We start from the raw sequence: 13,907 nt of genomic DNA, 5'->3' as shown, positions 1-13,907 counted from the left end.
TCTTTTTAGTTGTGATATAGTGTCTCAGTCTCACTGGTGAATTTGGAAGCCAAACAAATTAGAATAAAATGTGGGCCGCCACAGTCTAGTTAATGAATGGGAAACACACCTAGGATGACTTGAGGGTGAGTAATTTATGGGCTAATTTTCATTTTTGGGTGAACTAACCCTTTAACTGTTTATTGGAAGAGAAAATGTGGTTTTGCATGATAAAAACCCTTCAATACTTTGAGACAAGCCAATCCAGATAATTGAAAAAATAATTATTAATAAGTGTGTCATGCTGGATAAACATCAGCACAATCAGTGATATCATCATTTTTTTCTTTAGTTTGTTTTTTTCTGTCAGTTGGAAGTCACAACAGCATTGCTGTGAAAGATTTCTGTTCCCTGCACCTGAGCCTCTGTATGTGGTGTGTGTGTGTGTGAGAGAGAGAGAGGGAGTGAAGATGATGATGCAGACTCAGGGGTCAGTTGTATATGAGTTACAGAGGAGAAATTGGACTGAGATATTAGACTAGCCAGATGAAGACTGATGGAAGAGAAAGAGAGAGCACTGATAACTGTGATTGGATTTGACTGCTTTTTCAATCACAGAAAGATCTGTCTTCCTTAACTCCTCCACTCATTATTGTCTTTTCTTGATAACTGATTGGATTTGACTGCTTTTTCAATCACAAAAAGATCTGTCTTCCTTAACTCCTCCAGTCATTTTTGTCTTTTCTCAATCCCAAGTGCTTTAATTAACTAATTAATTAATAAAAATTTAATGAATATAGTAGAACATAACAATAAAATAAAATTATTGTAATTAATATATTTTATAATTATAATAAATTATAACATTTAAATAATTAATGATAAATAAATGCAATAAATAAATATATATCTATTTTATATATAATAAATGTTATTGCTGATTAATATTATTAATTAATGTATAATATATGTATTAATTAGAAATAATAAATTCCTTTTTCCGTTTACATTCACATTTATTCAGCAGGTAATGTTACGAATAAAAAAATCGACTTGGTCAAGTGCAAAAAATAAACCTGATTCCTGAGGCGAAAAAAAACTTTTTAAAATGTACAAATGCCAGGTGAGTAGACAGCGTGTATGTGTCAGGTACTGGATGGAAGTGACAGAAAGAGAGAGATGTGTGATGTAAAATTTTTTTTTTTTAGAAATATGTAGCCTCTGTGTTTCCTGTGTTTATTCTGTGTGTGTGTAACAGGCAGAGGTTTTGGGAGTTCAGTTGCAGTTCAGCTTAAATATCCCTCGCACACTACCGTTATATAATTTCCAGTCTTATGTGTGTGTACGGTGAGGAGGTGCGTCTCTTGTGTACATGGATGAGTAATGCCATGTGTAATATTGAGTGTGTGTGCGCTGTGTCTTTCTGTCATCCCTCCCTCATCTGAAGCTGTCTGGTGTGCAACTGTTGCTTTCTTTCATCTTCATCTTTTCTTTTGGAGCCTTCGGTGTGATCATAGCAGATACAATTTTTAGCACTCCTCAAAAAAAGGAAAGAGAACGCTGGTTTCAATCGGTGTTGTTTTGCTGTTAAAGGATGAAGTGGAAGGTGGAAATGCAGCTGTGAGAGATGATCCGTCTCTACAGGAACAGGTCCAGACCTGGCTCAAACAACACCAATTCCAGAACATTCTTCAGCAAGGTATTCTAGCTTACATTCTCTCTGCTTCCATTCTTCATAGGAAAGGTCTTTGTAATGCTGATCTGTGTGAGAATCCTGTGATTTGGTTTGTTTGTGGTGTATTTGTTCTGTTAGCATTTGATAAGGATGTTTGAGTAAATCAGATCAACTTGACTGTTTGAAGCCTTACTGTCAAACATCTTTGCTCAAACTAGTCTGTCTGCTTGAGTACACAGAGGATTTTGGATATTCAATATCTTCATCAGCGCTCAGCACTCATGTGTTTGACTGGTTTTAAATAAAGCTATAAGTCACGAGAGGCCATTACTATGATTTTCTCAGGCACAACACAAGGAAGAGCAATATGTTAAAAATACTACTGCAAAACGTTACAAGATTCTACTGTTTAAATTTCACATTTATTATTAATAATCAAAATAAAAAAATCATTAGCCCTCTTCAGCAAGGTATTCTAGCTTACATTCTCTCTGCTTCCATTCTTCATAGGAAAGGTCTTTGTAATGCTGATCTGTGTGAGAATCCTGTGATTTGGTTTGTTTGTGGTGTATTTGTTCTGTTAGCATTTGATAAGGATGTTTGAGTAAATCAGATCAACTTGACTGTTTGAAGCCTTACTGTCAAACATCTTTGCTCAAACTAGTCTGTCTGCTTGAGTACACAGAGGATTTTGGATATTCAAAATAAAATATAAATAAAGCTATAAGTCACGAGAGGCCATTACTATGATTTTCTTAGGCACAATACAAGGAAGAGCAATATGTTAAAAATACTACTGCAAAACGTTACAAGATTCTACTGTTTAAATTTCACATTTATTATTAATAATCAAAATAAAAAAATCATTAGCCCAACACCAGAGGCTGAAACACAATAAAAGGCTTTGACATGTTAATCACAGTTTTTGTCCTAAACAGCCACAACAGCTGTACACAACAAATAACAGGGGATTTTACTTTAGAAATGTTTTCAATTCCTGTGACACCGTGGCTGGGAACAAGAACATACCATACAAACTGTGTCTAATCGCAATGATAATCTCAGGTGCTGATTATGTGCATTGTATAATCTTAAAGAGGTTTAATTGTAGTTCAATCATTGTGCATGACTGTAATAGGCATATTGAAAGCGACAATGTATCATTTACCTCGGATCTTGAAAATAAAGGAAACAAGAATGTTCAAACTGTGATATCCATATGAACAAGCAAGTGCATTCCATGACAAAAGTTGTATTTAAATACTTTGTGATGAGTGTGAGACAGCGCTTGCTTATTGGCTAAGATATGTGATTGCTTTTGAATGTCTTGTCGTCTGGTATTTACAGATAAATTGCTTGTTGCTAGAATGCATTGCATTGTGTCTGATTAGGATGCAATGTGAATGTGGCTGTTTACGGTTAAGTTGCCATGTTCATATAGAATCAAAATTATGTGCATCACATTTTTGAATATGGCTCATTCAGTTAGAGTTTACAGTCTAAAGCGTTTTTTAATAAGATGGCAAATAGCCACAAGATGCCATGCCTCACTGGGCTTTTACCAAGGCTGAGTGTTTTTAGCATGAAAACAATGTTAAAAGCAATATAGTAAAAAAAGTCCTAACAGAAATATGACAAAAGACACCAAAGTTTGATAAATAATTCATTTTATTCATATTAATCATAACTAATTCTTCTGCTAAGTTGTATAGTTTATTTACCTTACTGGTGCAATGATGTGAAGTACTGGTGCATTGATATGAATGCTGCCACATCATACTATATTATGTTTATTTTATGGGTCAAACTTGGCTCATCCAAGTTTATCAAATAAGGATTTGATTAATGCACTAACTAACGTGTCATGAGTGTGTTTATGATTTGATCTCAATGGTGATTTGAGGATTGGAGGGTCATTGTTTTGTTAGGTCAGTGTTATGAATGGTAGTTCTTTGATGTGTGTGATATTTGCTTTTATGCGACAGGTGCTTGTTCTCTAAAGGGCCTGAGAGTAAAAGTGTTCAGACAGGAGTCCAAAACCCAGTGGCTGTCTGGAGTCATCACACATCACGACCAGAACAACAGAACTGTAGCTGTCATGACTGACCAGGTGAGGCCACATAAACACACATATATATCAGGCTGTGTATAGTAAGATAATGTAAAAATGTGTTTTACATGAAGGATTTTTTTAATATTCAAAAGGTTCGGGAGATTGTGAATGTAGATCCGTCGCTGGTTCAGATGATGTTGCTAGATGATATCACCCACTCCTTGCTGATGGGAGACAACTCAAAACGCAAACCACATATCACCAAGATCAACAGAATTTTTCTTGTGAGTACTGTATGTTGTGAGTATGTGTGCACATACTAATTTCACAACAAAATTGTCCCCAAAAGTATGGCAAATATGAAAAAAACCTTTCTTTGGAGATATTTTTGGGGCATGTCTTCATTGGAAAAAAAAATGTTTTCAGTTAGGGATACAGAAAAAAAGTTTTAAAGTTTTAGTATTTATAATTAGCTTTAGTACTAACTTATAGGGGTAGAAGTTTATGACATGTCCTCAGTTAGATAAAGTAAATGTTTGATTGTGTCTTCATTACCTCTTTTACCTTTTAAATCTGCTTGCAGGGCACAGGAAGCATATCAAACAACACTACAACAAATGACCAGGTAGAGTCTTTAAAATATTTCCAAATGCATAACAGCAGTGTACATATACATCCCCTAGTTACAAAACACACTCTGTCTCTCTGCTGAAGGTGTGCAGCTCCAGGCCAGTGCAGCAGCACTCTGAGATGACCACACAGAACTGCAGCATGGAAGAGGATGAACAAGAAGGCATGAGGGTCGAAAAGAGGAGTGATGAGGGAAGAGGTGAGCTGTAGCCATGGATAATGATAATGATGATATTAGGAGCTCCACCTGTGTTAAATTACATTTAGCTGGATTCTGATTTATGGCATTAGCTTGATGCAAAGTGCTGAGCTTTTCAAAGTGTCAATGAGAATATTACATGTACAGTAGCTGTGTAACTTTTTCTAAATCAGTATTATTGATCTGTTATTTTCTTAGATTCTTCCAAATCTAAAAACAGCAATGGTGAGAGAAAAAGGAGGAAAGAAGATGAGGAAAAAGATGACAAGCAGAGAAATAGATGTGGGTTAAAGAGGTTGAAAGCAGGCAGTGTGTCCGACTTGTCAGGGAACAGCGATTCCGAAAATTCCAGCTGCAGATTGCAGGATTCATCCTTGGATTCAGCATCAAAGAGACAGCCGAAACAGCGTTACACTTCAAAGAGGCCATTGGACTGTGAGGTTCACCCCTCCCATAGTGGCGGGGAACCTTCCCCCAAACAATTAGGAGAGAATGAGACTCAGAAAATGGGAAAAACTTCTCCATCCGATTCCCCTAGTGCATCCTGCAACGGAGCACTCAGGAGCACAGATGCACTCGAGTCTGTTGCTCTTGTTAGTGGTGGGAAATCAGAAGAGAAAGGTGATGTAGTAATGACAGAAGTAGAGGACAGGAGTGAGGGGGCGTCTCGGGAGGACTTGGAGGCTGTGTCTGCGCTTCTGGCGTCCCAAGAGAGTGAGCAGCTGGTCTCCATGGAAACCACATGCGTGCTGGTACACGCATCACCTCTGGAGTGTGAAGGAGCAGAGGGTGAGCACGAGTTGTCAACGAATGATCCAGAGGTCAGAGGGTCAGAGTTCACCCACACAGAGTCTAGGGGGTCAGAGTTTAACCATTCAGAGGTCAGGAGGTCAGAATTTCCCCATTCTGAGGCCATTACCTCCAGCAGTGACACTGCAGTCCCAGTAGAAGAGGAGCCTAGAGGGGCACCGCCTCGTTCTCCAGTCGTACCTTGCAACAAAAAGGAGGATGTGGATTCTAAACAGAGTTGTTCGCCAGCAGCTGTTAATGCAGAATATGGACCTGTAATCTCCTTGGAAGCTACCCACAAGCCTAGTGTGCACACCAGTCCTTGCTCCTCTCCTGAGATCATTTCTAAACCTCAGACTCTACGGGAGATGTCCAGGGAGAAGCAGAATGCATCTTTAGAGGTGGGCCTGTTGAAGGACGGCGCTCCTCTGACTAAATCTGTGGACAGAACTCTTAGCAGCCTTAAAATGGCACCCAATCCCAAAGTGACCTGCTCCACAACTCCAGTCCTGATTCAGACCCCTTCTCCAACCCCAAACCGATCCAGAACCCCAACACATTCTCCTCCCCGTACGCCTAATCGCACTCCTACTCCTGATAAGTCCACCAAAAGTCCCCTCATTGTGAACAGGAAGGAGCCCTTCACTATCTACAGAGACCCTGTATTAATCAGGACGGAGCTTGAGGCCCACCCCACCTACATTCAGCCCCCTCACACTCCCCCAAACCCCAAACAACACCTTAAGACGTCTTCTCCCTCCTCCAGCTCTCCCAGCCTTACGCCTGTTTCCTCCCACAGCAAGCTACTGAGTTCCTCTCCTCACCCTGCACACCTCTCACCCATTCCCCTCCACTCCCAGCCTCTCCTCTGTTCCCTGAGCACACCCCACTCAACCATCCCTCATCCGCACCTCCTCCCGTCCCTCCTTCCTGCACTGTCCCCGTCTGCCACACTCTTGACTGGACATCCTCGTATCAGAGCCCTGGGACTTCCCCACCATCCTTTAGCCCTTCCAGGGAACCCGTCTCTCCTGGGCCAGACCTCTGGTGCAGCTTCTCTGGCACCTCTTGGTCTCTATCCCCTCCTGTGGCCTCCTTTCCCCAATGGAGTCCATAGCTACCCTGGACTTGGCCTGCAAGCATCCAAATGGACACATCCAGATGGTGCTGGCATCTCTGACAGCAGCATGAGGAGTGTAAGTGGCTCACACACTTCTAGCATGCACGTTCCAGATTCTGGAGTCAGTTAAGATAATTAATCCTGGTCAGAGCTGTGGCACTGAGTGTGTTGCTCCGACATATAAAGAGCTTGCTCATATGACTCCTTTGGGTGGCACGGTGGCTCAGTGGGTAGCCAGAAGGCCTTTCTGTGTGGAGTTTGCATGTTTGTGGGTTTTCTCTGAGCGCTCCGGTTTCCCCAACAATCCAAAGACAAGCAAAATAGGTAAATTGGACACCAAACTGTCTGTAGATGTGAGTTTAGATGTCTCTGTGTGTGTGTGTGTGTGTGTGTGTGTTTGCCCTGTGATGGTTTGCCCATCAATCCTGGGTGTTTCTCTGCCTTCGACCTTAGATGCTGGATAAGGGTTTTGTAGAATAGATGGATCATAGACAGTCATAGCAATTTTTAAAAAATGTAACATTCTTGTGGATTTTTAAGTCTTTTTGAGTCAAAATAGATTGTAATCACTTCAACAAGTTGTATTGGTAGCACATGCTTTGTGTTATTCATGGTGTTGTTGTGTATACAGATGATGATATTTGTGTAGTTGTTATGGTACTTAATATGAGATCATAGCTAAACCTCTGATTGTCGGGGAGACATCTAGATGAAGCAGAGCATATCCCCTGAGGTGTGCATACTGGAAGAGAGCTCCTCTTCTGCTAATTCTGCTATAGACATAATGGGTATTATCCTGGCTTCTCTGGATTTTATAAGGATGACATGCAAGTCAATGATGGTTGTCCCACAGCAAGCTACTGAGTCCCTCCCCTCACCCTGCACACCTCTCACCCATTCCCCTCCACTCCCAGCCTCCCCTCTGCTCCCTGAGCACACCCCACTCAACCATCCCTCATCCGCACCTCCTCCCGTCCCTCCTTCCTGCACTGTCCCCGTCTGCCACACTCTTGACTGGACATCCTCGTATCAGAGCCCTGGGACTTCCCCACCATCCTTTAGCCCTTCCAGGGAACCCGTCTCTCCTGGGCCAGACCTCTGGTGCAGCTTCTCTGGCACCTCTTGGTCTCTATCCCCTCCTGTGGCCTCCTTTCCCCAATGGAGTCCATAGCTACCCTGGACTTGGCCTGCAAGCATCCAAATGGACACATCCAGATGGTGCTGGCATCTCTGACAGCAGCATGAGGAGTGTAAGTGGCTCACACACTTCTAGCATGCACGTTCCAGATTCTGGAGTCAGTTAAGATAATTAATCCTGGTCAGAGCTGTGGCACTGAGTGTGTTGCTCCGACATATAAAGAGCTTGCTCATATGACTCCTTTGGGTGGCACGGTGGCTCAGTGGGTAGCCAGAAGGCCTTTCTGTGTGGAGTTTGCATGTTTGTGGGTTTTCTCTGAGCGCTCCGGTTTCCCCAACAATCCAAAGACAAGCAAAATAGGTAAATTGGACACCAAACTGTCTGTAGATGTGAGTTTAGATGTCTCTGTGTGTGTGTGTGTGTGTGTGTGTGTTTGCCCTGTGATGGTTTGCCCATCAATCCTGGGTGTTTCTCTGCCTTCGACCTTAGATGCTGGATAAGGGTTTTGTAGAATAGATGGATCATAGACAGTCATAGCAATTTTTAAAAAATGTAACATTCTTGTGGATTTTTAAGTCTTTTTGAGTCAAAATAGATTGTAATCACTTCAACAAGTTGTATTGGTAGCACATGCTTTGTGTTATTCATGGTGTTGTTGTGTATACAGATGATGATATTTGTGTAGTTGTTATGGTACTTAATATGAGATCATAGCTAAACCTCTGATTGTCGGGGAGACATCTAGATGAAGCAGAGCATATCCCCTGAGGTGTGCATACTGGAAGAGAGCTCCTCTTCTGCTAATTCTGCTATAGACATAATGGGTATTATCCTGGCTTCTCTGGATTTTATAAGGATGACATGCAAGTCAATGATGGTTGTGTAATATTGTCTGGTTTAGTTTTTAAGCCGAGATAAAGCATCAAGAGGCAGGTTATGGTATTATGAACATATATATTTATTTATTTATTTTTATCTCCCTAAGCTTTGATGTCCTTTGTTAGATAGAGATTCTTCTCTATATCAAACCAAAACAGGTCCTATAAATTTGTGTGAAACTGTATATTCGTCTGTGTGGTAACAGAACACCCCAAGCCCTTGGATTTCTCAGCCCACCCCTGTTAGTAATGCAGATGGTCAAGAGTTGCAACCCCCACTGCCCATCCGACCCTCCAGTGCGGACCCTCAGAGAGTGTGTAGCACTCAGCATTGCACACCCTCCTCCAAAACCATTGAGTAAGTTTTCAGCTAACTCCTACACACACTTTTTCCACTTTATATGATTTTTGTTCCTTAAATAACACAACATTGTTGCTTTCTAATGGGTTGACAGACGCTGCTGGGTGTTATCCATTTCCTATAACCTTTCCTATTCCCTTAACAGCATTACACTTTCATATCAGTTCACCACATACTTTACAAACTAGTAATGATGGTCTAAAATAAGACCTGACCATTCAATTATTAAAACTCACATTACCAACCTTGGGTGTGTATTAATTGTATGCATTAATTTTGAATTAATTTCCTATGGTCCATGGTCAATTATATCTTACTCACCAGACATACTGACCTCTACAGCAAGCTCTCTTCCACATTCATTCCTGCTGTTCTTGTTTCTAGAGAGCTGGATAGAAGAGCTGTCACTGAGAGCACACTCATCCACACTCACTTTAAGTCTGAACAGGAGCGTCTCCGCACAGCAGTGGGCAAAAATGGGCAGACTTACTGTCCAGTCACCCTTGAGTCGTCCCCAAGTCGTACCAAACAGCCACTTGTTGTTTATGATCTCACAGGCGAGAGACCTAACCGCTACCAGGAAGAGAACCGCCGCATTCTTCTGGAGAGCAGTGAGGTGGCACCATTCACTGCTAAACTGGGCTCGGATAGGGAACCAAGATACCCTAGAAACCCCACATCTGCCCTTTCTTCAAAGGAGAGGGAAAGAGAGATAGACAGAGAGAGAGATGTGCATGCATTCAGACACACTCTACCTCCCCGGCCACAGTCGGCCCATCCCACCCCAACCCTCACTCCGAGCAGCTACTATGCGTCTCTGTCTAACAGCGTGGAGAACAAGCCTCCACAGCGCAGAGTGCCAGCCAACAAAGAACTCTATGAGAGGCTCAGTGCCAGCAACACAGTTGCCCCTATCTTAACTTCCTCCAGCTCACAGGTCTCAATGAGAGCCAGACCTCCACCTCTTGTTAAACGCCACCATGAGAAAGAAGAAGGTCTGCTGGAAAAGATCACAGAGCAACTGGCTCATAAAGCATCTTCCTTGGAAGCAGTAGAGATAGCAGCTGTGGAGAGAAGGTGGCCAGGCTCTTCTCTCATTTCTGTCTCCTCTTCTCCACGCAACGTGCCTTTACTCCACCGTGCCCCTATTTTTCACCCTCCGGCACCAACCAATGTGGTTTCAAAAGACTCTGGACATGGCAGATTGTCCCCGCCTACTCTCACACCTGTTCAGTCAATGAGCTTGCCAGGAAAAGGTCAGAAGCAACAGAGGCCACCCACCTTGTTGCCTGAACTCAAACATGTCGCCTTAGACGGGAAAAGACCTGTGCCAGAGAAAGCAACAATGCCATTGCAACCCTACGATACCCAATGGTGTGGAGTCATGTATGGCAGAGAGAAATTGGGCGGTGGACACACAACAAATGGAGGTGTAGTCAAACCACAGTCAGCCACTGCATCAGTCATTGTACGTCCAACAAACCACACACATACAACAATAAGTTACACAGTGTCTGACAGCTCAGTTTCCCAGATGCAGTGTGGCCAGATAAGACCATTGGAAAGTTTGTCCAACCCACACTCAAAGGAGGGCAGTGTTCAGCATAAGAGAGGTATCCTGTGGACCCCTCTGGATACTGTTCATCCCATCAACATGACAGCCCAAACAGGAGATCTCAATACACCCATAAACATGACGACTAAACCTATTAACTCAGCTCAACCGAGTCACCCCTTTATAAATAAGAATGTTGCACACTCTAGAATAGACCTAATCGCAGAATACTGCAAGAGGAGAGATGTTCAACCGAAGATGGAGTCCTCTCCCACCTCTTTTTACACTTCTAGAGACTTCCCTCATCTGAAGAAACACAGAGCTGGACTAGCTACTGCTGAATCTAGACATAACATGCATACGATCCAGCCTCAACACACTACACATCCCTCAAATGCTATGAAACATACCTCTCACCTCTCAGATAGCAGGTGTAGGTCTTGCACTACGTTCACTACACACCCTGTGTGTTCTGAACATGCTTCAGGAAGAGAAAAAGAGTCTGTATTCAACACTAGTTCTTCTGAATGTCTCCGACTAGCATCAGGGACTTCCAGCCCTGTGCCAACAACCAAACAAGGTTTGCTAACCAATGAGCAGGCACCTGCCTCGGCCATTACCAACCAGTCTCAATCCGGTCAGAACAACTACCATAAACTAAAAAAAGCCTGGCTGACCCGCCATTCTGAGCAAGACAGAGGCAGCACAGTCTCCCAAACAGTAGATGGCACTAAGACAGCTGTAACTTTGACCAGCACAAGCACTTCTATGCCAATCAAACAGAAAGTTAACGGACTGGTGGGTAATGGGTTCAGTCAGGAGGATAAAGGTTCCTCCCTAGACAGCAGAAAGTCCAAAATATTGAACAAGACTGCTCAAGACAACAGGAAGTCTAGTTTAGAGGATAGGAAGTCTAATAGTAATGCTCTAAGTTTCAATTCAGAGGACAAAAAATCTGTCATGGCCGATGAGAAACCAGTGACAGTGGGCAAGAAGTCTTCCTTGGAGGATGTTAAACCTGTCTTGGACAGAAATGGCAAGTTGGAGGGTAAGGAGTCCTTCGTGGAGGACAAGAAATCTATTGAAAAACAATCAACCCCGGTACATATGAAGCCTGAGAGGGAGAAACGAGGTGAGAAACGGCCATTAGAGTCCAGCAGTGACAGAGAGAGTGGAGGAGACTCCGGCAATGAAAGCGAGAGTGGTGGATCAGGACGGAGGTTTAAACGAGAGTCTAAGTCCTCTTTTAAAATCAAGCAGAATGACCACCAGAAGAAGAAAGCAGAGGAGGAGGAGGAGGAAGAAGAGGAAAAGGCCAAATCCAATGGAACTTTGCAAAGTGCAAAAGATAAGCCTCAACAGAGACTCGCTAACAGCAGTGAGTTTTTCACCTTTTTAAAATGATGTATGTTTAGACCCAAAGTAAATGTTATTAATTAGAACATCTTTGTCATTGGTATTAATGATGATAAACTCCCATTCATTTTCTCCACAGAGAATGAGTGTCAATTATATTTTGAGTCAAATACAGTCATAGTCATATGTTTATATTGTTTTATATTGGCCTTTTTCACTTTTTTCTTTTCAACTTTTTTTAATACTACTTTTTTTTAATCAAATGTCATCACAGACCTGGATGGTCTTTATAAAAGATTATTCTCCAATGCCTAGAAAATATGAATGGGAAAATACCTTTGCAGTATTCAGTGTTGTATCCTATAGCAGTTCTGTTTAAGCAAGCTGTTTAACTGGCTGAACATTTATGCATAGTGTGTGTTTTTGCCAAAAATGTAATTGAGTATCAGTTTCACCATGGCATTCAGAACCGAGAATGAAGGCCATATGACAATTCAAATCATGCATATTCAAACTGACACTGAGATTACAAATGTGTACTCAGCTCAGATTTCAGTCTCAGATGGCATCCCTCACTCTGTGCTGAAAGATTGGAGGAAGGTTAGGAAGCTCAAGCAAACTAGAGAAGCGTTCTTACAAGACGACTCGTGTGCAGAGTTTGGGCCCAACGTGCAGAAGTGCAGAGAGTGTCGCTTGGATCGCTCACGTAAATCTCAGGAACCTGCCATCTCACCTGTCTTCTGCCGATTTTACTACTTCCGACGGTCAGTCTTTAATACTTTTGGTACTGTTCTTGGACATATGTGAACTCCCTGTGATGCACTTCATTTACGTTTTATTTGGTTCATCATTGGTGCAATATTTACTCAAGTCTCATGTGCAAGTACTGTGGAGTTCAACTTTAATGACATGCACTCAAGTTTGTTTAAAACATGACAATCATCCATGATTTGTGAATGTTTAATGGAAGTAAGAACATCTGAACTTTTGTCTTTTTCTTTTAAAATCCAATCGCAGCATCAGTCAAACAGCACAGTTTATGCATACACTAATTCTTCCCACTCTCTCTTCAGTCTGTCGTACAGTAAAAACGGCGTTATCCGTGTGAATGGGTTTTCGGTGTCTGCGCAGACAGATGAGGAGGCGGTTACGGTGTGGACAGGCAGCTCAGAGGACGAGGAGGACAAGAAGAGGAGAAAGATGGACCATGAGACATCAAAATCCGTCCTCGCATTCCTTGGAGACAAGTTCTGCCAGCTCGTAAAGACAGAGGACACTGCTTTCAGCTGGGTCAAGAAAGAGAGTATGTTTGTGTGGAATGACAAATACACAAAGTCTCTTATTCCTTGTCACTTTGACTTTTTCACCTTTCCCTGCTGTCTTCTTTCTATTTACCTTTCTCCAGCTCAGATCATGTGGAAGCGAGCAGTGAGAGGTGTGAGGGAGATGTGTGATGCATGTGAGGCCACTCTCTTCAACATGCACTGGGCTTGTCACAAATGTGGCTTCGTAGTTTGCATGGACTGCTACAAAGCCAGAGAGAATAAGAAAGCCAAAGGTCAGTTGCAAATACATCACAGATTTTCCTATGGATTTTAACCTAATTTACCTATGGGATGCGCTTTTCATTTCACCTCTCTGTAAAAAGCCAGCTTAGACCAACATGACTTTCCATTCTGGTCCAAGGTGGTTAACACTAGTTTAGTTTTGGTCTAGCACGTTAAAAAATTAGCTGGTATTGTTTGTTGACCAACATGGTCTTGCTAACAGGATTCGCATGATCATGGAAAATATGGAAAAATCAAGAACTTTTAAAATTGTGATTTTTTCAGGATAAGAAAGGTGATGGAAATTGTTTTTTAAAAATATATAAAATTAAAATCTAAATTGATAAAATCTAATTTCTCTAGTCACTGTAATTTTTTTTAAATACATTTTTATTTTAAAATAGTATCATTCATAAATTTCTCTTTGTGAGTGCAATCTATATAAAATGTTTTTGAAATTCTTACCACAAAATAGTGGAAAACTCAAGAAAAAGTCAAAACTTCATTGATTAAAACATGTGGGAGACCGGTTTTCAGTTTTAATGGTTAAGCTAAAAAGCCATATGGGGACACCAGCATCCAAAACAAACATATGCTGTTCTTTTCAGCAGTTGTTTTTTTTTTTTT

The 13,907-nt window shown here is 41.8% G+C and overlaps 1 protein-coding gene across 2 annotated transcripts in view; it reads left to right on the top strand.

Moving 5' to 3' along the window:
• Positions 1-13,907, top strand: part of LOC107732069 (probable JmjC domain-containing histone demethylation protein 2C) — a 70,481-nt gene that overhangs the window by 50,177 nt on the left and 6,397 nt on the right. The window contains exons 4-14 of one of the 2 annotated variants that reach the window (XM_016543324.1): positions 1,573-1,678; positions 3,640-3,764; positions 3,860-3,991; positions 4,291-4,332; positions 4,422-4,536; positions 4,735-6,521; positions 8,668-8,819; positions 9,207-11,755; positions 12,323-12,497; positions 12,807-13,036; positions 13,139-13,291. In XM_016543324.1, coding sequence (XP_016398810.1) covers positions 1,573-1,678; positions 3,640-3,764; positions 3,860-3,991; positions 4,291-4,332; positions 4,422-4,536; positions 4,735-6,521; positions 8,668-8,819; positions 9,207-11,755; positions 12,323-12,497; positions 12,807-13,036; positions 13,139-13,291 — 5,566 coding nt within the window. Of the gene's footprint in view, positions 1-1,572; positions 1,679-3,639; positions 3,765-3,859; positions 3,992-4,290; positions 4,333-4,421; positions 4,537-4,734; positions 6,522-8,667; positions 8,820-9,206; positions 11,756-12,277; positions 12,498-12,806; positions 13,037-13,138; positions 13,292-13,907 lie in introns of both variants that reach the window. The other variant, XM_016543316.1, reaches the window with a different exon arrangement.

This window comes from Sinocyclocheilus rhinocerous, unplaced genomic scaffold (assembly GCF_001515625.1).
Source record: "Sinocyclocheilus rhinocerous isolate Xijiao unplaced genomic scaffold, SAMN03320098_v1.1 scaffold1635, whole genome shotgun sequence".
NCBI classification, from domain to species: domain Eukaryota; kingdom Metazoa; phylum Chordata; class Actinopteri; order Cypriniformes; family Cyprinidae; genus Sinocyclocheilus; species Sinocyclocheilus rhinocerous.
This window is presented reverse-complemented; position numbering and strand designations above follow the sequence as displayed.